Genomic DNA, 25,191 nt, shown 5'->3' on the forward strand with positions numbered 1-25,191 from the left:
TCCTGCTTTAAACTGACCTGGAGCCCTACTTTCTACTTTCCATATGGGAGAGGCTGTTTATGACAGGAATAGGGAGAGATATGAGCAAGTTTATAGGCTACTGGAAAAGAACCCATAGAGAAAAATTGAAGGTCAAGGAAAGTGGGGATGGAATTCAGACACAGATAAACACTTCTCTCTTTAAATTGGTAGGAAGGAGGAAAGGATGTATATGAGCACAGATATAATCAGTGGGATGGAAGGCTTGTACAAGATCATTTGCCATCTTCTTACCTGTTGGTATCTCTGGCCACATCTTCATAGACACTCTGCACCCCAATCTCCAGTCTTGTGCAGCCATAGGTCAACATGTCACTTAAATGCCGCTTCATGCAGTAGTCTGGTCTGGTCTCAATAGTAATGCCGATACACTTTGTGAGGCTTCTCTCAGAATACCTACAGAGCAAATCTACATGTAAACAACCTGCCACAGCTTGAGGATATTTGCTCCCACTTAAAGAACTGTCTTCTCTCAGTCCTCCCCGTATAAGACAGTGGTTAAGAGCATGAGCTGTGGAGCCAGACTGTCTGAGTTCGAATCCTGGTTCTGCTACTTCCTCACTATGCAAAAGGGATGCTATTAACCTCTCGGTGCTTCCATTTCATTATCTGCAAAATGAGGACACAGTACCTACTAGGACTGACGTGATAAACTAGCCTATGGTAATGTTATCGTCAGCCTTATCATTATTCTCTTGCAGTATGCTGCAACCATAATCGCCTTGAAAGCAGTGATTTCAACTGTCAAAATCCTATTTTTCAGTTCCTAGCAACAATTTCTCATATAACTGAAAACCATCTGCATTATTTATTTCCCACTCCATATTTCAGTCACACTAAGTAGAAGGAAAAAAAAAGAAGGGGTGGGTATGTATACTGATCATAGAAGTCAGATGAACCGTCTTCTATATACACAAGAGACTTCCTGCCAAGCTTATTAATCTTAACAGTGACTTATAAAATTAGGACTCCTTTTACTCTTTCACTAAAACCAGATATCAAAGTAGTAAGTACCACTGTAGATTCAAGCTGTTTGAGTTAATGGCCTTCAAGCTGCCAGCAATCCAGAAAGTAAACATGACTTGCTGAGGGGCTGCCATGTGAGGGAGCAGGAACTAATATTTACAGAGGCCACTGTGGCCAAGCACTGCGCAATACATCCATACACACTGAAGGCTCCCATTAGCTCTAAAAAGTGTGTCTTACTAACTCCATTTTACAAAGGAAGAAACTGAGGTTCAAAGGGATTAGACGCCATCCAAGGGTACAGAGTTCGTAAAATCCAAGTCAGGATCTGGCGTTGGGTCTTTCGACTTCAAAAACCTGCTTTACATTTCAATTTATCACACTGCTTAGACAACCCAGCATGGAACATCAGATTCCTCTCCTTTTCAACTTCTCTAACACTGTAGAATCCAGTGATTCTTCCTGGTGCACCCTCCCACTGCTTTCTCAGTTGTTTGTGGAGGACGGTGAAGGAAGCCTTTTTTACCATTTAATTTCCTTCTTTCCAAAGAAGCTCATGGCTCTTTTTTGATAAGTAAAAATCATAAGATTTTCATGAATTTGTAACTACTCCTTTAGTTCATTCCTTCATCAATTCTCAATAAAAACTGACTTATTTAATATTAATAAAAATTATTAAGAAAGTTGAGTCACTGCACTGGAAGACTAATCCTGAAATCCTCATTCCAGACACTCAAACTCTTTTGCACTCTTTATTATTGTATTCCATAAGGCTTCATACAGAATTACCAGAGGCAACAAAAGGTAACCAACTAGTCCAAAGCTATTAAAAAATGAATCATAAGACAGAAAAGGGGCTCAGATTTTTATCGAATCTTACCTAGCACAAGATACTAAATCATTTGGCTTCCCTGTTAAAATCAAGTAAGAAAGCCCCATGCCTCTCAAAGACATTGGTACCAATAAGGCATGCAGTAACGGAAGTGTAAATGTAACTCACTTTCTTCAAATATCAATTGTTGTGTTTGGGGAAAATCATATTTTTAAACTAAAACATATATTATGGAGAAAGAAAATTATGAAGGTTGATGTAAAAAAAAACACAAAGGTAGTAAACTCTAAATGAGTATGTTTAAGAAAGTCAGTGAGAACATCTTAGAATCAAGCATTCCAAAACTGTGTCACAAACACAAACCTCTCAATTAATTGATATTTTTATAAAGCCTACAGTATTTCTTAAAAGGCTACCATTATGTTAGTAAGCTTGGCAGCACAGTATTACCTTGCATCACTGGGAAAAAACGAGAGTGAAGGCAATTGCACAAACAGGTATTTGTCCAAAGGACAGAGAAAATTACTAGCTGAGCTTCCGGTGGCACAGATCATCAGAGGCCCAACCAAGACCTGTAGAGGAGGGGGCTGCAAGGATGGCAGAGGTCTTGTCAGCAAGTCAGAATATAGGGTAGGACAGGGAGGCCAACCTTATTCTTAAACAATAATTTAACTCCATTTCAAAAATGTCTTCCCTCAGGGGGAAATGTCATTACCTTTTATAGGAGCAGAAATAGAAGAACCAAAAATAATTCAAGTTCTAAAAAGACAAAATTTTATATTTACAAAAGGCTTTTACCACTATCTTCTTACAGAATGGTGTTTTCATCTGAAAAGCAATTAAACGGAAGTCCTTATCATATGTGAGTAACAAAAACAATGGAGTATTTCCTAAAGAAACAGAGTGGAAGGTCATCTGTCCTGAAGATCACTGTGCTTTTCTTAGGACTTTTTGTTAATGCCACGGTTAGTCCTACAATCACTGAACCTGCCTCTTCATTTAACAGAGATGCCAAAGATATCAATTATTGTTCTTTAATATGCAAATATGTACATTCTGGCTTTCAACTAATGGAAGCAAACCACCTGAGCTGACATTTCATAGCTATACATTTTATGCTGTCATCCTCCATACCATTTAGAGAGCCGCCTAAAACAGCACGGCTCTCCCTTCATACGCAGTTCGATTCCCACACCTTTCGGGGGTCGGGGGTGGGGCACAGACTTAAGTTCGTGGGCACCTAGGAAATGGACCAAATATTTCCAGCCCTGATCATAAACTCCTAAGAAACAAAGTCAACGTCAGGACTTGCACCCACGTCTTCCGATTCCGATTCCACTGCTCTTTTTGTGGCATTACAGGGTCACCTTAAATAAGCCTCTACCCCACCAGCGTGTGGGGCTCTGCTGAATCTGTACTTTTGTATGTCACTGGAGCAGCACCAACTACAAAAGATGCTAATGTCCCCTGTAAAGCTTAACTTAAAACACTAACAGCATTTTTTTACAAAGGAGGGGGATGGATGGGCCAGTAACCAGGGAATTGAAAAGCAAAGAAGAACCAAATGCTACTCAGCCTTCAAAACAGGTCAAATAACATTTCTTCCCTCGTAATATCTTCCCAGGGCTTCTCAGTAGATCTGGTGCTCCCAGTCCCAAGGCACCTTGCCCATACTATGAATACAGTTTGTATTGTTATTTGAGGGTGTATTTGTCCATATAGACAGGAAACTCCTGCAAGGCAGTAGGCATGAATACGTTTAGAGGTAACTGCTTAAGGGCTGCAGCACTAAAATCTCTCCTTCAATATAAAAAAATACAAATGTGAAGAATGAATAAATGAATTAGGCATAACTGAGACCCTGGAGTTCTCTGTTCATTCCTACAGTTATACTCTAGATAATTTTAAGGTTTCCTTTCCTTTTGCAAAGAGTCAGATCTACAAGGTATCTAGCACTAGGCCAGGTATTCTATAGAAATAAAAATGTAACAGCTCCTGCCTAGGGATGCTTAACAATCTAGCTGCAGGGATATAAGACACACAGATGAAACCAAGAACCACTTAAGAACAAAGAGCTGGAAGTGGCAGAAATACAAATGGATATATATAACATTTCTTGGGAACATGCTTCTATTTCTGGAAGGAAGAAAGTGACCTACAAAAGTGGTATCTATTATTACTTATGTCTCCTTGCACTAAGGACCCCAACCAGGAGGGCACTGAAGGAAGACAGCAAACCAATGTTAAAGTCTCTTCATTATCTTCTGGAAACTGTTTCTTGGTTCACCCTAAGGCTGTGGCAGCCATTGTGGCTTCTCATTGCTATCAATCTGCTGCAGTCCAATTTTAAACCCTCTATCATTAATGAAGTCGGATGTGCCTTAGCTTGGTCCCGCATGAAACCTCACTAGAGCTCTAGGCCCCAATTTCTGAAAGACGAAAGGAACCTTTGTTGTATGGACACCCCTCTACCTCAAACTCAACCTGCTCAAGCCAGACAGCAAAGTAAGTAATAATGGTATGCAGATGAAATGTAATGAAATCTCATTATTCACAAGGTACAAACCATTCTCGGTACCTACGGGTCCCCAAATGAGCACGCAGAATTTATAAATTTCTTTGGACAGCCAAAGATTTGTTTGAATTGTCAAATACACCCGGGGTTATTGGTGTAATTTCTCAGTAGTAGCCACAGAACAAATTCTTTTTTTGCTATAATCATATCTGAAAAATATCTCAATAAAATGTTATGTTCTGCACAATACTGTGCTAGTGATATTCTAGACTGAGAAATGATTGAGTTGGCTGTTTGGTGTATTTGAAGATTTAAAAGTAACTATATTTTTCCTTTTTTTTTTTGAGATGGTGGTCAAGTTTGCTTCCTGGATATTGGTAATTATGTCAAGAGGGCCTATGAAGTAATCAAGTTCTGTGCAACACAAACTGAGGAAACAGGAACAGGATTTTTGCTTTTAAATGAATACTATCTATGAAAGACTAACCTGGTGACTGCATGGCAGCTTAGAGACTAATCAGGGGCCCGTACTCCCTACCATGCTAACTTACAGGGTTTAAGGTATATGAAAAACAACCCATAACATTTTGGATTTTGACAAGAATTCTCCCATTTTACACCCCTCATCAGATAGCTGAAGAATTAATAGCAATGTACTTTTAATAGAAAATAATCGCATTTATTACAATTCTTAATATTATATTCATGTTCAAATCTAAGGACTATGTACATGACTACTTTCCAGAAAATCTGTCATTGTCAGAAAATAACTGCTTGATGAAAAATAACTTGTGAACACATAATTCTCATTCTAAGAGAAATCTTTGCAACACAGAATGGCAGAGAGAGAAGTAATTTTAGAGATAATCTAGTCCCACCTTCTCAGTTCATAGATGAGAAAACTGAAGCACAGAACACGTAAATGGCTTAAACCAAGTAATAATGTAAAATAATGGAAGAAAGTCTGGAGCCTGTCTCCTGATTCCTAATGCACAGTTCTTCCCACTGCATTCATTTAACAGCATTTACTAAGTGCCTTCTATCCTTAAGGTGTTGTGTTAGATATCAGCGATCTTAAAAAAAACACTCCCTATTAAGGGATATTGAAAAAAATGCACTGTATAGAATTAGACAGTAACAGTTTTTGGTAAAACTATTAGTCTTGTCTACTGAAAACCAAAGCGAGGTGATTAAACTGGCAGGTGCAAATACAATCGTATCCGTAATTACCTTAAATGTTAACAGGTTAAACACTCTAACTGAAAGGCAGACGATGTCAAATGGATTAAAAAACAAAACTCAACTACTGTAGATTGCTGTCTACAAGAAATCCACTTTCAGTACAGAGATAGATATGGATGGAAAAAGATAATTTATAGGGCAAACAGTAAACACATGAAGACTAATGGCTAAATTCACAGCAAATAAAGGAAACCTTAAGACTACTGATAAGACATTTCATAATGATAAAAAGGTTTTTTATAATGAAAAAAGATCATATATCAGGGAAAACATAGCAATCATAAATGTACATTCATCTCATAACAGCTTCAAAATAAATGAAGTAAATATTAATATAACTAAAGGAAGAAACAGACAATTCTTCATTCATAGTTGGAGATTTCAATATCCCTCTTTTAGCAAGTGATAGAACTAAACAGGAAAAAAAACAACCCCACTATTAACCACCTTAACTGATATTTACAGAACATTACATCTAACAACTGCAGAATATACATTCTTTTAAATATATATAGTGTGCTCACCAAAAGATCATAATATTGGGCCACAGAATAAGTCTCAATAACAATTAAAAAAAAACTGACATCATAAAGTATAGGCCCTTTCTGACCAAAACGGCATTAAATTAGAAATCAGTAACAATAAAGTATCAAGAAAAATTCCATGTATTTGGAAATTCAGATATTAAACACCCATTTCTATATAATCCATGGGTCAAAATATAAAGGCCCAGAAATGCAGGAGGTTCAGAGCCAGAATAAGGCTCAGGGCAGCAAGACAGGAGACAGGCACCTTCAGGCCTCCTCAGGTTCCTGTGCTTTCTTCCTACCTCTGTAAGTCTAGGAAATTGTCTTCTGGGCCTGGTATGCAGCACTATCTAGCACTCTAGCTTTTCCAAGACCATAAGGACCTAGCTGGAGGATTTAAAGTTATTGATAAGGGGAAGAAAGAGGAAGGAACGGAAATGAATTAACTCTATTCCATAGGGAGATGGTGTGACTCACCCACTTCTTGATGGGTAGCTACCCTTTTAAATTGCATCTTGTGAAAATAGCCAAGGAGCATTAAAGACTGAATGTAAAACTGCTTCTGGGCAGGGCTGATTAAAAAGAAATAAAGCTATTTTAAAAGGTTGTTCTGAGTTATTTGGCAACATTTGCATTCTGGTGAATGGGTGACTCATATCCACTGCCGGTCTTTTTCATCTCCAGAGCTATGATTTTTAGAAGATGATAGTCACCAGTAATTGTTCTCCAGAGACTACTGAAGACTCTCAGTCTAGCTGATAGAAATGAGTGATTATCACCTTTGCTTGATATAATGAGTGTTCACAGAAACTATCCCTGCTTTGTCCTTGAACTCTGTTCACTCAGCTTTCCAGTTTTTCAATCTGCAAGGATTCAACATACTTTTTGCTACTAACCTGCCATAAGTAATAACCAGGTTCACTTTTTTAGGGCTTTTCTTTACCCTAACTTTTTATCTTTCAAGAAGCAAATTTTCAATCAGGTTAGACACATGATAACCAGGCACAGACACATGAGCTAACCCTAACTTGAACAACGACTTTTAACCTTAAACATTGTTGACCCATCTGTCACAGTATTTTTAACCTAATTTGAAGTTAATCTTCTAAAGAAAAACCTCTGCTAAGCTAATGACAGTCAGCAAATCCAACAACCAATATCAACTAATAGTTTGATAACCCTATCAGTTCTCAGGAATATGCTCTGTGCAAGATAACAGAAAACAGTGCAGTAAATATCTAAAACTCTGAAGAAAACTCATTATGCCCAAAACACAGTTATCTCTGGGCTCTTTTATTTCACAAAGATGGTAACATTTGAAAATCGTTTTCTAAGTCACTAGTTCTATGGTACAAACCAGACTAGTATTTCTTCAAATTATACAATGTTTCCCTAAAAAAAAAAAACCAATTCACCTTAACAAAGCAAACAAGATGCCAGAAATTGGCTTTTTTCGGATGTTCTGATACAAGTAGAAAGATCAGGAGAAAAGCGCAAAACACGACAAGTGTGGGTTGGCAAGAGTCAGTGTAACACCTACGCATGGTTTTATGGCTCCCAGATTGTACTTTTATTGCTTCCCAAAAGCCATTCATGAGATTTGTTGCAATGAAGACTCAAACCATATATAAATTTTTATCTGAAAGAGTTTGTTGCCCTCTTGAGGTAAATTCAAGAACAGAAATAAAACAATACTGGCTTTGCCTCCTAGTCCTTTACAGAGAGAGGCTTCCTTTTCCACAGGGTTTTTACTACAAACGTATCAGGACCTGAAGCTAGATGGTTGTAATATAAAACTCCATTTTTATCCCTACAACAGACAACTTACAACTACCACTAGGCACCAGAACACTTTTGCAAAAAATAAAGCTAAAACTCCACACCAAGAGCAAAGTAAAAATTTTTAAGCTTCAATTGATAAAAATATCAAAAACTAGCCACATCCTAAAAATTCATCATGCAGATCTGCAGTTGGCTCAGCTCATGTGACCCAAAGGACCCAAACTACAGACTGTGAAAAGCACTGTGGCAAAGTTTTACGGGGACTGGGGGACGGAGGTGACTCTGAAATATTTATAGCTCAAATCCACTTACTAGTCAACGTCTTCAACACAAGAATAGGAGCACTGAGAAAAAAGTATGTAATATATAAGCATGGCTAGAAAAAAATGTAATGGTGTTATCCTGCTAGAGAATCTCAGAGTTAAATGAATTTTAGTCAGCAAGCCTCTGAGGCACAGCTGCCATTCTAATGTCATGGGACTTCGAACTAATTAAGATCATTTTTTCTCAAATTACATTTTATTCTAAGCTATCATTTGTTTTTCAGCATTATTAAGAAGAATTAGTTGGATTACATCATCACTTGCTGAAGTCTGAAAGACAAATGTTTTACTGTGCATGACTCGTATTCATGATCAAGTTCTGAATGAGCAGAAGTATGGTCACCAGCTCATCTTGCTGCTAACGCCCCGCAGGAGGAAGAGACGACACTGGCCAGCTGTCGCTAAGAGTCTAGAGTCATGGACACAGAATTCACCTGTGACATTCTTCAGAGACTATTAAACAAAGTAGGCGCTCACACTCCCCGAGCGGACGAACTCTTTACACAGGTCTCTTGAGCTACTACCTCTGATACTTATTTGAACTTACGAAAAAGTCTTTCTATTCTTTTCATATTTATACACCCAAAGGAGAGCAAAAGAAGTTAAGGGGATAGGGGAAGTAGGGAGGACAGAAAAAGATTTCCCCATCTCCAATTCTAAGACGTAGCCCTATGCTGGGCATTAGCTGTCAATGTCTGACCTAAGATTGATCTCCAGCCAAAAGGCATTCGGACATTTACTTACAGCCACCATGTGCCAAGAGCCATTTTAATTAGAGGGTAATGAAACTACCTTTAGGTTCACTCTGAAACTGGTCCCACTTATTACCCTGCAAAAAAACTAAGAGGAGCTCTATTTAACAACCTTATAATTTAGTTATGACTCCCATCCCTTTATGTAAGAGAAGCCAGAATAAAGCCTGGGGAGGGGGGGAGTGCAAGAAAAGAGAGACCGCATTTCTTCTGATATTTTGAAGCTCTCATGATGTACACACACATGTGCTCGCACACACACAGACATACAGACACATTTTCATGCACTTTCATACAGAGCACAGGTTCTTGCATTACAGCAAAGTTCAGGCTCGGAAAGCAAAGCTGCCTGGGTTTCACAGACCCACTCCACCATTCTGGGCAAGCTGCTTAACCTCTCTGTTCCCTAGTTTCCCCACCTGTAAAACAGGGGTGATTTAAATACTCGAAGGTGAACCCAAAGGTTTACCGTGAGTATTAAAGAAATGAATAAATGCTAATCACAATGCCCAGCACACTGCATACAGAGTAAACGTAAGTGCACTCCTTCACCCCCATTTCCCAGTTCCCTTCCTCCTCAGCTCCAATCACTACCAGGATCACCACTCCACTACCTCTCCTATGTATTGATACTCACGTGCATATACACAAAAATGATGGAATCATACTGTAAGACTTGAACAAGTTCTGGAGATCTGAAACTCTCCCATTAGGTGATCTCCTCCATGTGCATGGCTGTCACTCCCACCTGCAGGCTGATAATCCCCAGTTGTGTAACACCTGCCCAGATGTCTCTTGTATTGCTTTCCTGGCATCGCCGCTTGAATGTATTCCAGGTATTTCAAACTTAACATATCCAAAGCAGAACTCTTGATTTTCTCTCCCTCTTCCCTCTCTCCTTTCCATCTCAGTTTATGGCACTACCCATAACCATTTCCTACAACCAAAACCTAGGTGTTTTCCTGATTCCTTCCTCTTTCTTACCCCCAACCAAAGTTCTGTCAGTTGCAACAAAAAAATGCGGCTCTAATCCACCCTCTCTTGGTCATTACTGCCACCACGCTCAGCTGAGTAAACCTTCTATCTGGCCTCCCGGTCTTACTCTTGCAGCCCTCTCATCTACTAGCCAGACCACGGCCAGAAGGACTTCTCACTTACTGGCCCGAGTATGCCAGCCTCCTGCTTAAAACCATTCGTTTACTTCCTACTGCATTTCAAATAAAAAGGTAACTCCTTAAAAGAATATATAATCTGGCACACACCTCACACTCCAGCTCACTTTGTGACGTTCTCCCTTGTTCATGGGCACCTAGACACACTGGCCTCCTTGCTGTTCCTAGAACACAAGTTCTTCCCCATTTCAGTGCCTTTGTCTTATTTTCCTGCTCTGGGCCTTGTATGTCAGGTCTCAGCTTGAATACCACCACTTTGTCCGGGAACAACCACCTTATTTCCTGTCTCGGTGGCCTGTCTGCTCCACCACAGCACTCACTGCTATTTGCTGGATCAGAACGGAGGCAGCACAAGGACAAGAATGACATCCGTCTAGGCCGCCATGCGGTTCCCAGGGCCTGAAGCCGAGCGTAGTCCCTGATGGGCCCTCAGGAAACATTTGGGCATAAGAGGGAATAGGGCACAGAAACTACCCAGGAGTTCCTGAAACTTCCAAAAACAGAAACTATTGTTAAGACCTGCACTTCCTAAATCACTGAACTATCTATGAATCCTTAATATCTTCTTGCTAAAAACTGAGATATGAGGAATCAAAAGAATGCATAATTCTGTTTTGTCAACTAGAATTCAGAATGAATAAACCCATTCATAAACACAAATTGTTATGAAATGGTAACTAATAATAGTTATCAAATAATAGTCACTTATTTTGTTGATTTTTATAGTAACTCGATGTCTCAGATAGAGTTCACCCAGTGCTCTTCTTGGGTGCTGAAAACTCAATGAGCCCAATGAGAACGACTCCTGTAGTTCAGACCAGCTTAAGGTTTAGAGCATGTCAGTGATGCTGTGAATTGCTCTTTTGCTAAGAATACTCATCTCAATGAATCATTCTCATTAAAAAAAAAAAAAAAAAGATTGTTTCCATGAAGAGAATCCTTTTCCACAAAACAGAAGCAACTGTAAGAACTAGGAATGTATGAGATGATGGATGTGAACTAAACTTACTGTTGACATCATTTAATGATATAACTGTAAGACAAATCATAATGCTCTACACCCTAAACTTAGTGCTGTATGCCAATTATATCTCAAATTGAAAAAAAACATACTTAACTTTACAACCCATCACAAATATGCAAATACAATAAGAACCCCTCCCTCCCAAAAAAACTAGGAATGCACTACAGAGAAGGAATTCTCACAGGCTGCTGCTAGGACAAACTGACAGGCACTTTGCAGAATATGATAACATAAGGAATTCTTACTTGACTGCCTCATAAATATTGTTGGAGGTGTGTCCTGATAAGGCATCATGTAAATTTCGAATAAAATAATCTCTGTATTCTTCTGGAAGGGCCATAAACGTTCCACCCATCACAATAAACTCTACTTTATCCACACTGTGACCAAGTTGTTTTAACTGAAACAAATATAAATTCATCAGCATTAGAAAGATATGGACAATGACCCTAAGAAGGTATTGCAAATTACTGATTTTATTTTGCAGTGTTTTCATCAGTATAGTTTAATAATGAGAAGCAATTAAACATACTTAGCAAATTCTGTGGATTAAAAAAGATAGGTTTGACTTTGAAAGAAAAGGAAAAATAATTATAGCTCAACAAGGAGAAAATTAAAAATAATAAACAAGAAGCATGACATCAATATTTACAAAGTTAAGTGGAAATTTGAAAACACATATAAACTAAAAAGCAGTAAAGGCAAATATAATAACATATGTAATATAATAAAAACTTATTGATCATGCTAGACTAGTGGTAAATGCTGGGGCAAAGATGACTGTAACATAATCAGGACTTGATGCAAATGGAAGTAAAAGAACATTAGATTAGAAGGAAAAATTAAGAATGTAGTTATAAATTAAAACTTTTTAAAGTTGTAAATCATTTGTGAAGATTCTGGGCTGTGGTAGCACCTCAAGTCTGCTTTCTGGGAAAAAAAAAAAGGAAAATAAAAATCTGATTGATGAAATATGAAACATGGTATCTCCTTTACTAGGAGACAGAATGGCACAAATTTTTTATTTTGTTAACTACAATAAGGCAAGCCTCTAGTTTTTAAAAACAGGTATTTACATGTCTTGCCAAATCTTAGGCTTGAGAAAATCTGGGTCAAGTGGACTACCAAATTATGAATTCAAATTAATGTACTCAGTGAAGAATGTCTATGCTTAATATGGACAAACGGGTATCTTTTCAAATATTTGTTTCTGAAAATAGCAAATAACAATTTATATATACATACACTTTTATGCATGTATATATACTTACACACACACATGCATACATTGCAAATATGTATACACCAACACTAAAACAATACGCTGTACCTGTGGCTGTTTACAAGGGATACATAACAAAATCAGCCTGGTAGCTTTTTCAAAATATCTTGCCAAGATGCTTAGCCAGACTTGAACAGAACCTCCAGAGGGGAAGATCTGCATGTGCTTTGGAAGGGTTACTCAGGTGGTCCTAGCGCATTTATAGTTAAGAAAAGAATCATTGCACTATGTCAGTTTTTAAATCTTTTAAGACTCATGCTCCTTTTTGGTAAACATAAACATTTTACACTCTATTGAAAGAGTCTGAACAAATTAAATATCATGGGTCAAAAGAAAACCGAAGCAGCAGTCAGTCTGGAACATGCTTTTCCATACCATGTGGGCTCCCCCAGCGGGGTCCTCTACTGCGGCTGAGAACCCCCATCCACATATGCTTGGATGACAGTGAAGTGAAAGTTAGAATGGGCTTGGATTCATAGTACCAACAGTTAACTAAGCAGAGGCATGACTTCCTGAGTGGTATGCATTGCTTTCCATTTGAGAGTGTAGTTGTCCTACTAGAGGCTACTATAAAAACTGCAGACAGTGCTCACATTTTTTAAAATTGAAAAAGTTTAAAGTAAAATTATAAAAAATAAAATCTACATTCTTGAACAAAGCAAGGCCATTTACATAGTACTTGTTTTTGAGGTATAATTTACAATTAATAAAGTCTATTAATTTAGGCGTATAATTGGGTGAATGTCGATGAGTGTCTAGGGTTGTGTAACCACCACCACGATCATGACACAGAACAATTCCACAGCCCCCAAGAGCTGTGCCCCTCTGCAGTCAGTTCCCTCTTCCTAGCTCAGCAACCCAGTCACAGTACTTCTCACCTGGCTTATAGAAGCTACAATTCAATCCACCCACTTATTGTTTCAATTTCTACACGTCTACATTCTGTAAGTTTCATACCATAAATGATTTTCTAAAAATCAGAAGGAATTTAGAGTATAAAACTCTTAAAGAAAATATCACAGTCGCTAAGGAAGCAGTGTTTCGGACCTTGCTAGCGATTGCAAAACAGTCTCTCCCCCTCAGACGGACATTAAAAACCTACAGAAGGGAAAAACACTTTTCATCCGTACTTCAGGTTCAGCTGAAATCAAGCAGTACTACCTTCTAACTAAGTATAAGAATCTAATTTAAGAATACTTTTTAAAAACTTACCTGTTCTATTCGGTGTCTTGTCTGTAGATAAGGGTCATACCTAGCACGGATAGCTCGCATGGAGGTTGGCTAAGAAAAAAAGAGGAAAACGATCCTGTTATGCCCACATGAATTAAACATAAAAAGTAGTTTCAAAGGGGTTGAATTAAAAATAAAATGCTCTTGTGTGCCTTCCTTCCTCAGTCCTGCCAGGGCTCAGAACGATGTCCCGAATAGCACCTGGCTCTAGCCCCGCTGACTTGAGTATCTGAACAGCAGGGCAGCTCCTTGGGTCATACGTGTCTTTGTGTGAACATTCACAGAATCCCCAGGGCCACCAAATTGTTATACTGCTCACAGACATAGATGTGCATACATATTCAAAGGAGTTATTTGGTACAATAGTCTTTAAACAAGGTCATTAAATACAACATGGTTTCTAATGGCTTAAACAAAAGCTTTTTTGCTCTTATACAATGGAACATTCTACAGCTATGAAATAATGTACTGATATAAAATGTTCTCTGAGACACACTTAAATGAAAAAGGCAAGGTGCAAGGTTTTGATATACTGTCTTATGTGTAAAAAAGTAGGATAAGGAATGTGTATGTGCTTATGCATCCATGTAATACCTATGAAAGACATATAGAAAAGAGAGACTACTAATTGTTACCAGGTGGTGGCTGGACAGACAAGGGCAGCTAGGGGACAGGAATGAGAGGGAGCCTTCTCACTGACAATTCCTTTTATATTTTTAAAACTCTGAAATACGGAAGACAGGTAAAGAATGAAAAAACTACACATAAGATTTGCTGGCCGCCGGCCTCTTGTGAAGAGGCTGACTGTGCCAAAGCCTGCCTGCTGGTGGTGCTTTTCCCCCTGCTCCCGCTCTCATCCTGTCCCCAGGAGCCATCACACGATCTTTTAAAACCTACACTGCATTATATCATTCCCCTGCTTGAAACCATAATCGCTTCTCATGACACCTGTAATCCAAACTCCCTGCCCTGGCTTACAAAACATGCCACCTTCTCTCGAATCTCACTCTCGCCTTACCCACTGCACTCCAGAACACCACACCGCCATTCCTACCATGGCAACTTGTTCTAGTTATTCTCTCTGCCAGAGATGTTCTCTCCTGACATTCTTCAAAGGCTCCTTCATGTCATTCAGGGCTTGTTTAAATGCCACCTCCCCAGACAATCCGTTCCTAACCACCTAGGCTCAAGTACCCACCCAGCGACTACACCTCACTTCTGTTTTTAGAAGTGAGCTACTATATCTTATTTCTCTTCTACTTTTCTGCTTAGTGCTTACTAGTACCTGTTTTTTCTGTTGTTTCTTTCCTGTCTCTCTCCCATTACCAGACGTAAATTCCACCAGACCAGAGGCCTTGTCCATTTTTCTCACTGCTGCAAAGGCAGTGCAATGCAGTGGTGAGGAGCACAGAACTCAGGAGCGCTGACTGGGCTCAGTCACTTGTCAGCGGTGTGCCCGAGCCAGGCGTTTAAGCCTTCTAGGCCTCGGCTTCCTTATCCATGCAACTGGAATAATAATAGTGTTTACCTTCAAAATGCTGCTGTAAGATTTAAAGTTGTAGAGCACTTAGAATAGTGGTAGACATACATTAATAATGACTGCTTGCACATGTATTTCTCCAGGGACTAGAACAATATATGCAGACACTCCCCAAACATGTGGTGAATGAACAACTTTTGTATTCAGGAAAAAAATAAATGAACAAACATCTGAAGAAAGCCAGTACATTACTTCACCTCATATCCAGTATAAGACTGGGTTGAATATTCAAAATCAGAATCAGGTCCACCAGGGCAGTACCTGCCAGAACAACAAAAGAATGAATCTGTCAGATACAAAGCTTAGTTCAATAGTCTAGTTCAAGTATCTACAGTCTGCATACAATCCTAATATCAAACAAGCTTCATTTTCAAATCCTAACAGAAGTGCCTTTCTTTACAGTATCTACGAATAATGTATTTTCTAATAACAAGTAACAAAATGAAAAAGGAACATTACCACAGTCACATTCAGAATATTGCATCACTATTATTATGGACATATAAGCTTGTTGGGGTAAATAACAGACCTAAGTTTTCCTAAGCTTGGACAGATACTCACAGTGACCTCTTGATAACTATAGTTAAGAAAATCTTTTTCTTCCTACCTAAAATCGTATTTTTCTGCTAATTTTTCCAATTAAATTTAAGAAGTTTAAAAGTTTTTTATAAGGATAACTTCTTATTCTGACACTTTTCTCATCTAAAGGTATTTTAATTTTCTTACATTTGGACTTTAAGCAGCTCATATTTCCATGTTTCATTTATCAAGTTAACAGAATGTCCACTCTTCTGAGTTCTATACCTGTGTATTTTTTATTGTATATTGTAACAAATTTAAACCCTTATGTTTCATTTCTAAAGAACTGAAATATCCTATCAATGGTTGCTTGTTTCAAAAACTAACTTATGATACTATTAAATCAAAGGTTTAAGTGCCACGAGCACGCACTGATTAAGGCTCTAGGGGACTTACTAATTCAATCACAAAACACATACACCCTTTATCAAAATCATCATACTTACACACATATATTTCCTGTAAAACTGATGTGTGGACATCTGTGGGGTTTGCACATCACAGCCACGACAGCAATCTATAAGAGAAAGATTAATAAAAAAAACTATTATGGTATAATTGACACAAACTTTTGGAGAATGGCTCTCTCTCAGCGGGGAGAGGAGTGCAATCAGTGGCATAAAGGGCCTTCACAGGTATTGGTAACGTTCTATTTCTTAAGCAGTGGACACAAGGGTCATCTCTTTTCAATGTTATTAATCTTTAAAACGTACATATGCATTGGATACACTAGTTAGTATATTTTACAATAAAGTGCAAAATAAGGAATTAGTAATTTTTAAATTCAGTGATTCTTATTCTCTCTCTCTCTGATTTGTTTTACTAAAACAGCCTATAAGAAAAAATTACTTTAGGCAATTCTATAAAATTATATCTAAATCTAATCTTTGTAACTCAAACTCCTCACGGACACACTAGATCTCAATATTTAGAGTAAACAGCATTCAACTACAAGCTAGACCTCACAGAGTATGTGCAAAATATTCTCAGAGGAGCCCTGTCAGAATCCAAGTGGGGTGAAGACAGTACCTGCTTTGGAAAGGAAGTAATGGTGGGGATAGAAGATTGGTTACTTTTGGGGGTGTTGGTCTAATAAGGGTGTACACTAAGGCAAGCGCAAGCCAGGTTTCTTACTATCAGAGAAGGAAGTTACAAATAAGGAAAGGGAGACAGCTAGAATAAACTCTGTGGGTTGATGGAATTGATGGTATTGTTGTGAACTCACAGTTTTCAATAAATGTAGACGAATACACAAATATAGATGCAAATGTGTTACATACGTATATATGCATGTATATGCATATGTACATATGGATTTCCTAGCCTGGTCCACTGAGAGGGTCTGAAACTAGAAATACCCTTATAACAGTGAGCACATCTAACACTCAGCTCTTGGTTTCAAAATAACCTTCTCCACTAAAAGAAACCAGGGCTTTCTGGAGAAATGGCTGATGCTATCCAGGGCCGGGGCAAAGAAAGTACAAGATGAGCCTGGAATATTTTATTATGGCAGAAACTGCTCAAAGAATGGTGGGGACATTTAAAAAAAAAAGACACAGAAACAAGTTTGAAAGGGCTCTCACTGATCAAATCTGATGTAATTTGTACAAATATAAATAATGACAATAACAGATTGTAACCCACCCAATAGGAAACCATTAATCCATTCACATAAATAAATGAGTAAGTAAACTGTAAATATGATAAGGAACAGGAAATTTACATAGTTTCAGAGCACTTCACCATGCAAAACTTCTTAATTATGAAGTGGAAAACAGTAACTTTAAAAAGTTGATCAAAATGAACAATACCAGAAAGAAAAAGCTGGAAGTATCATGCTCCCAGATTTCAAACTATACTACAAAGCTATAGTAATCAAAACAGTACATTAGCATAAAAACAGACACATAGATCCATGGAACAGAAGAGCCCAGAAATAACCAACACATATATGGTCAATTAGTTTGCAACAAAGTAGCCAAGAATTATACAACTGTGAAAGGACAGTCTCTTAAATACAGTATGTTGGGAAAACTGGATAGCACATGCAAAAGAAATGAAACTAGACCACTATCTTACACCATACACAAAAGATAACTAAAAATGGATTAAGGACTTTATGAATAGAGGACCCAAAACCATAAAAATCCTAGAAGAAAACATAGATGGTAATAAGCATCTTGATAGCAGTTTTGGTGTTGAATTTTTGGACCTGACTCCAACAGCAAAGGCAACAAAAGCAAAAATAAACAAGTGGGACTGCATCAAACTAAAAATCTAGGAAACTATCAACAAAATGAAAAGGGAACCTACTGAATAGGAGAACATATTTCCAAATCATATATCTGATAAGAGGTTAACACAAAATATTTAAAGAACTCAAAAGTAGCCCTCAAAGAAAGAAGAAATGATTAGAAGTAGAAGGAGGAATAGAGAAATGGTGTCACGGAAGCCAGGTGTATCAGTCAGGTTGAAAGTAGCTAAGCCTTTGTCTTTCTCAGTTGCAAGCTCAAAGATAATGCTGAAAACTAAAAATTTCAGACTTTATAAAGTATGTTATTTAGGAATATGGAAGGAGGGGTTTGGAACTATTAGTTTTTCTTAAAGCGACTTTATTATACTAGATACAAATAAAACAAAAACACAAAGGAGAAGATCAGGCTTGGTGGTACATTACATGTAAAAGTTTTGGGGCACAATTTTACAAAAACAAAAACAAACCCAAAAAAGTTCAGGCACAAACAATATGATCCAGGAGATATGACCACCAAACAAGTCAACATCTCCATCCAAGGAACAGACTGCATGTCTTAGATCACATCAGGAACATAGAATTCAATTCTGGGTACCGTGTTATAAGGTGGTCCAAGTCCTCTCTCACAGTCATCCTTTTTATCCCAGAGCCCTATCCTAATTTTGGCTCTTCACAATTAGTCTCTTTGTCTCCAAGCTACTCTGTATCTTATATCCAAATTAATTTCCAGAAAATCTGTTTTGTTCATATCACTCTCCTTCTCAAAACCTTTCCAGCTTCTCTGTAGAACATTTAAGATCTTTCACAAGATGATCCCAAACTAATTCTCAAGCCAATGTCCTACTGTTTTTGCAAAGGAATTATTAACGCCATCACCTGGTGTACTCCGTTCCCTGCACACACTACACCTCTGAGATCACCTCACTCTCTGCACCTTAGTTCCCTGTGCCCTGCTCCAATTCCTCACTGAGCCTGGGCTTCTTTGCCTACATGAGCACCACTGATATGCTGGGCATGCTCCATGCTTACTGGGCTTTTCCTTGTCCCTTTTACTGCAGGGACATCTCTGTCTTCTGGACTCCCCACAGCCCTCCCTATTGAGACAATCATTTTACAAATACCATATACAGAATGACTTTGAATTATTAACTACCATTAAAAGTACCTTTTGTAAGTATTAATTATATTGAAAGCCATTAGCTTAACATGGCCAACAATACTTATAATATAGTCACCAGCCTCAAACTAAACTTTTAAAGCCTAAAACATCATCTACTCCTGTAAGCATAATGAATGTTTTTCCTCTCTGTCCTCCTAGCATTCTGCATGTATTTCTTCCAGCATGCATGATAATATGTGGATTTTGTTAGTCTGAATCTCCCCACCTCCACCTCACTACCTGGGTATGACATGGAGGCAGAGATTTCTGGCAGCACAGACTTCATGAATCAAATCACTCACCCCACTGGCAGTTCTGATGGGTTTTGCCTTCAACTTGGGGACCAAGATCTTTCGATACTGAGGTGGGACTGCAGCAATGATATCCACCAGGCGGGGCTGTGCTGAAAGGCCGTATTTTGCAGCTGTCCTGGTTTTCACCCTGAAAGGAAAGCATCTGGCATTATCAAGATCACAATATTTCAAGGACAAGCTACCAAGAAGATTAGCTATAAAAAACATGAACTTCTGTCACTCCCCTATCTGTTCAACAGATGTCAACTGTGGCTTTAACATTTGTGAGTATCAGGAAAATCGAAGAACAAAATTCATGAATGAATGACTTCTTCTTCTCACCCTGGGGTATGAGAAAGAAAACTAGATGCCCACAGGGAAGGGGCCCAGGACAGGGACACAAGACAGGTCTCATTCAAAATAGTGCTTCCGCTTCAAAGGAGTCTACCCTTTCTCAACCTCGGCACTACTGCACTTGGGGTCAGATTAATTTTGCGGCAGTGGACTGTCTGATACACGGCAGGATGTTGACCGGCGTCACTGGCACCCCTCTTCCTGTTTTAACAGCCAAAAATGTCTCCAGACATTGCCAAATGTCCATCAATCCTGGTTGAGAACCACTCTCTCAGACCAAAAAACCAAACAACTAAAACTAATTTAAAGGAAAGGTATGCAAAACTAAAAAGGAAATGAAAAGTATATATTTTTAAGTGTTTTAAATTTTTTTCTAACACAGTTAAGCAAGGAGGACATCTGAGTAGAGGCTGGTTTTAATATTAAATACATAAATAACAGGACATAAAACATAAATACACATTAACAATTATAAAACAACCACTTGTGTAACCACCTCCAAGAGAGAGGATACAGTCAGCACTTCAGAATTCCTGTTTGCCCTTACTGGCTGTAACCCTACCTAAGGCCCAGAAGTAACCTTTATGCCATTAGTAATTCCTTGCTTTTCTAATTTCACTAGCTTTTCTTTTCTTGGCTGCTAGTCAAATGCTAACGGTCACCTTTCCTTCTCAGTGTAGTCCATCTAGGAATATTGTAGGGTGTTTGCGCCATTTTCAACAAATGGCAGCTCAGCACCTGATATGTACAGGAGACTGCCTAAGTACTTGGTATGTCAGGAGGTATGTAAGATGTAGTTTCATGCTCTGTGCTTGCAGATAGGCATACAGAAAAATAGACATATAAGTGATAAAAACATACCAGATAACACATACACCCCGATGAATGCCTCCAGTGTTCAAGACAGGAACTCAGTGCGTGCTGGGCACTTAGTCACAGAAAATGGGCACAGAACAGAGTAGGCTTCAGATAAGCAGTGAGATCATGGAGGTGATACTGAGAGCAGACAGGCTGGCTGATGTGAAGCAGGAATGAACATATTTTAAGAAATATGGGTAGACTTGATAGAAAGAAGATTTTCAATATAAAGGCAGAGAAGTTCAAAAAGTTGGAGAAGTATGCTTAAGCCAGACGGAGAGGCCTCACATCACGGGCCAAGAAATTTGCGTTTAATGCCATAAGCATTGGGGCCATGCTGAAATTCCCACACAGGGAAATGACATGTTAAAAGATGAGACAAAAGAAAAGTAATCCAAGAGATGAAAAGGGACTTAAAGCATAAACGATGGCAGTGGTCTTGACCTAAATTTGAAAGGGGACGGAACAGTGAGTCGGTAGTGTAAATGAAAGTTGAGAGTTACAATGAAGAGTCAGCAAAATTTAGACCCTGACTGGACATAAGGAAAAAGATTAAGGATGATGCCAGTTTCCAGCCTGGGTGAAGCGTAACACAGCTAAGCAAGGAGGACATCTGAGTAGGGGCTGGTTTTGATTAAGATGCCAGCTTTAGCTTGAGGTGTGCTAAATTACAGAGATTGACAAAAATACACGACAATACAAATGTGTGCTAGAAAGAAAGATCCGTATAATTAGGGGTATAGTTAACAAAGAAGGAAAACTGCTCAAGACATGTAAAATGTAATGTTTTCATAGTCAAGAAAGGATAGTTATTTATTTCTTCCTTTAGCCTATGTTCATTAAGCACAAAGTTTCAAGGAAGGAGAAAAAGCATCAAGTAACACAAAACAGGGCCTAAAAACAGGCCATGCATGTGGTGATTAGATCACTGGCCACTTGGGAGTGGGGAGAAAACCCTTTCACTAGAGCAGATCTATGTATGAATATAAAGCAAAAAAAAAAAAAACAGAGCTGAAAAGACCACTCATATTTGACAGTATAGCAAAGCCAAAGCTGAACATGTTTGTGGAGAAGTGGATGAACATGTCAGAGCAATTCTAAAGTAGGGAAGGGCTGGATTAGACAAGAGCCCCAAAGGGAAGGTTCTCCTGGAGGACAGCAGGGAAGTGGGGGGGATGTGAAGTAATGGAGCACAAATATAAGAACACGGACTCCGAAGACAAGATGACCTAATCCCAAATCCCACCCCTGACAATTACTAGTTATTTACTCTTAAATTAGTTAACCTTTCTCTGTCTCAGATTACCCATCTGTCAAAGGAGGAGGATATAAATACCTACTTCATGCAGTTTGTGAGATGATCAACTGAGCTAATACATTCAATGAACTACTAACAGTGATTAGAATACAGGAAGTGCCCAATAAATGTTAGTAGCTATATTATTAGGCTATGGGAAAATTTTACCATTAAGTGAGCGACAGAGCAGGGCAGAAAACTAAATTCTCAACAAAAAATAAAACATGAGATAGAAAACAAGTCCTATTTGATAATTTCAATAAAAAGATCCACTGCCTAAAAAACAAGATTTGCCTTCTTTTCTTTTCTTTTTTATAAATCCACTTACTTATTTAGATCGATATCTTTTCCCTGTTCATGGGCTTCAATTAGTTGTTTAATAACATCTCCTATGGTCAGCATCATTAGCTCAGCAGGGCTGAGATCTCCTGTAAAGATAATATTTAACACCGTAAAAAATCGTATTATTCAGTAAAGATTTTTGTACAGGTGACACTTGAGCAACATGGGTTTGAACTGTGAGTCCACTTACATGTGGATTTTTAAATTATTATTAAAGTATCACTGATACACAATCTTATGATGGTTTCACATACACAAAACAGTACTTCAACATTCATCCATATTATCAAGTCCTCAACCCCATCCGTTCTGGTCACTGTCTGTTAATAGAGTAAGATGTTATATTCATTAATCGTTATGTCCCATGCTACCATACCAGTGACCTGCCTATGTTGTGATTGTGAACTATAGTGCCCCTTAATCCCCTTTTCCCTTCCCACCCACCTTCACAACCCTCCCCCTGTGGTAACCGCTAGTCCCTTTTGGTGTCTATGAGTCTTCTACTTTTTTTGTTCCTTCTGTTTTGCTTTGTTTTTATACTCCACAAATGAGTGAAATTACTTGGTGCTTGTCTTTCTCTGCCTGGCTTATTTCACTGAGCATAATACCCTCTAGATCCATTCATGTTGTTGCAAATGGCAGGATTTATTTCTTTCTATGGTTGAATAATATTCCATTGTGTATATGTACCACTTCTGCTTTATCCATTCATATATTGACAGACATTTAGGTTGCTTCCATATCCTGCCTATTATAAATAGTGCTGCGATAAACATAGGGGTGCATATGTCTTTTCAAATCAGTGATCTTGTTTTCTTCAGGTATATCCTAGGAGTGGAATTTCTGGGTCAAATGGTATTTCTATTTTTAGTTTTTTGAGGAACCTCCATACTGCTTTCCACATGGTTGAACCAATTTACATTTCCATCAACAGTGTAGGAGGGTTCCCTTTTCTTTGAATCTTCACCAGCATTTATTGTTTCTTGTCTTTTGGAAAGCAGCCATCCTAACTGGTGTAAGGTGATAACTCATTGTGGTTTTGATTTGCATTTCCCTGATAATTACTGATGTGGAACATCTTTTCATGTGCCTGTTGGCCACCTGTATTTCTTCTTTGGAGAAGTGTCTGTTCAGGTAGTCTGCCCATTTTTTAATTGGGTTATTTGTTTTTTGGGTGTTAAGGTGTATGAGTTAACCTCTTATTGGATAAATCATTGACGAATATATTCTCCCATACTGTATGATGCTTTTTTGTTCTGCTGTTGGTGTCCTTTGCTGCACAGGAGCTTTTTAGTTTGATGTAGTCCCATTTGTTCATTTTTTATTTGTTTCCCCTGCCTGAGGGCATGTGTTGAGGAAAAAGTTGCTCGTGTTTATATGCAAGAGATTTTTCCCTATGTTTTATTCTGAGTTTTATGGTTTCATGACTTACATTCAGGTCTTTGATCCATTTTGAGTTTACTTTTGTGAATGGAGTTAGACAATAACCCAGTGTCATTCTCTTACATGTAGCTGTTCAGTTTTCCCAACACCAGTTGTTGAAGAGTCTGTCTTTTCCCCACTGTATATTCATGGCTCCTTTATTGTATATTAATTGAGCATATAAGTGTGGGTTTTTATCTGGGCTCTCTATTCTGTTCCATTGATCTGTGGGTCTGTTAATGTGCCAGTACCAAACTGTTTTGATTACTGTGGCTGTGTAGTAGAGCTTGAAGTTAAGGAGCATAATACCCCACTCTGGCAACAGTGAGCTGGTTTGTTCTTACAGGAACCACCCACACACACATACAAACCATCCCTGACCCCGGCCCCAGTTACAGTTGATAGTTTCAAGGATGGGTGATTATCCAATTCAAGTCAATCTAAGACCGTTTCTGTAAGGCAAAAAACCCACCAGTCTCTCTTCAGTGATAAAAACTGTACATAAATAACAATTGTACATAAATCAAAGATTTTGGCTAGGAAGCTGCTGGTAAACATGCTTCCTGCCTGTAGAGAAAGCTGGTGTGCAAGGATAATGAAATCATGTAAGAGAATTATAGATGAGAAAGATTCGGCAGTTAGGAGCCCCTTCATTTATCTCATTTGAAACCTCACAACATTCTCTGTAAGGTAGGTATTGTAATTCCATTATACAAATGTGAAAAATTAAGGCAAGTTAAGACGCCATTGCAAATGGCATAGTTAAGACTTATATCCACATCTTTTCTCCACAACTTCCATGCTTTTTTTGCTATACTATGCTGCCTCTAATTTAACAAGGCATGGCTGACACATACAAAACAGAGAGAAAAAAGTCCACCTCTAATCAAAGGCTAAATGCTTTCCAAACCATACACTCAGCACTTAAGAGGTTCTATAAGTGAGAGCTATCACTATAACCATTATTATTAGAACAACAGCTGGAATGCATTTACAGAGATCACACTACTATCTATGAGAAAATACTTGAAATTTGAGTCCATCCTGGTGAAAAACTAAAGATGGAATTGCTCCACACTAAGTAGGTAATATAAATAGGAATAACTGCATAACTGTCCCTTAAACTCAAGGGATAAATCAGTGTTTTCCTTTTTTAAAATTGAGGGCTTTATAAAAAAATCTCAAGAAAAAAAAAGGTGACGTGTGTCGTAAAGTAAACGTTAGTAAATTCAAGAGTCTGAGAACGCGCTGACCCACCACGTCAACTCCTTGGAGGGCATATCTTGGAATAAAGCTTTCCCTGCCACTTATGCAAAAGACATCACGTAACAGACAAAAAGGAAAAGAGTAAGCGTCGGTTGGTTTAAAAAGCTCAACAGGTATAACGAGAAGACTGGAGGCCGGAAC

General features: G+C 38.3%; 1 protein-coding gene across 1 annotated transcript in view; it reads right to left on the minus strand.

The window, feature by feature from the left end:
• Window positions 1–25,191, minus strand: part of ELP3 (elongator acetyltransferase complex subunit 3) — a 79,698-nt gene that overhangs the window by 54,258 nt on the left and 249 nt on the right. The window contains exons 2-8 of the mRNA XM_036889031.2: window positions 22,349–22,448; window positions 19,521–19,659; window positions 16,252–16,322; window positions 15,424–15,487; window positions 13,669–13,737; window positions 11,420–11,574; window positions 274–435 (exon numbers count right to left, since the gene is read on the minus strand). Of these exons, the coding sequence (XP_036744926.1) occupies window positions 274–435; window positions 11,420–11,574; window positions 13,669–13,737; window positions 15,424–15,487; window positions 16,252–16,322; window positions 19,521–19,659; window positions 22,349–22,448 (760 nt within the window). The remainder of the gene's footprint in view (window positions 1–273; window positions 436–11,419; window positions 11,575–13,668; window positions 13,738–15,423; window positions 15,488–16,251; window positions 16,323–19,520; window positions 19,660–22,348; window positions 22,449–25,191) is intronic.

The sequence above is a fragment of the Manis pentadactyla genome, chromosome 1, assembly GCF_030020395.1.
Source record: "Manis pentadactyla isolate mManPen7 chromosome 1, mManPen7.hap1, whole genome shotgun sequence".
NCBI lineage: Eukaryota > Metazoa > Chordata > Mammalia > Pholidota > Manidae > Manis > Manis pentadactyla.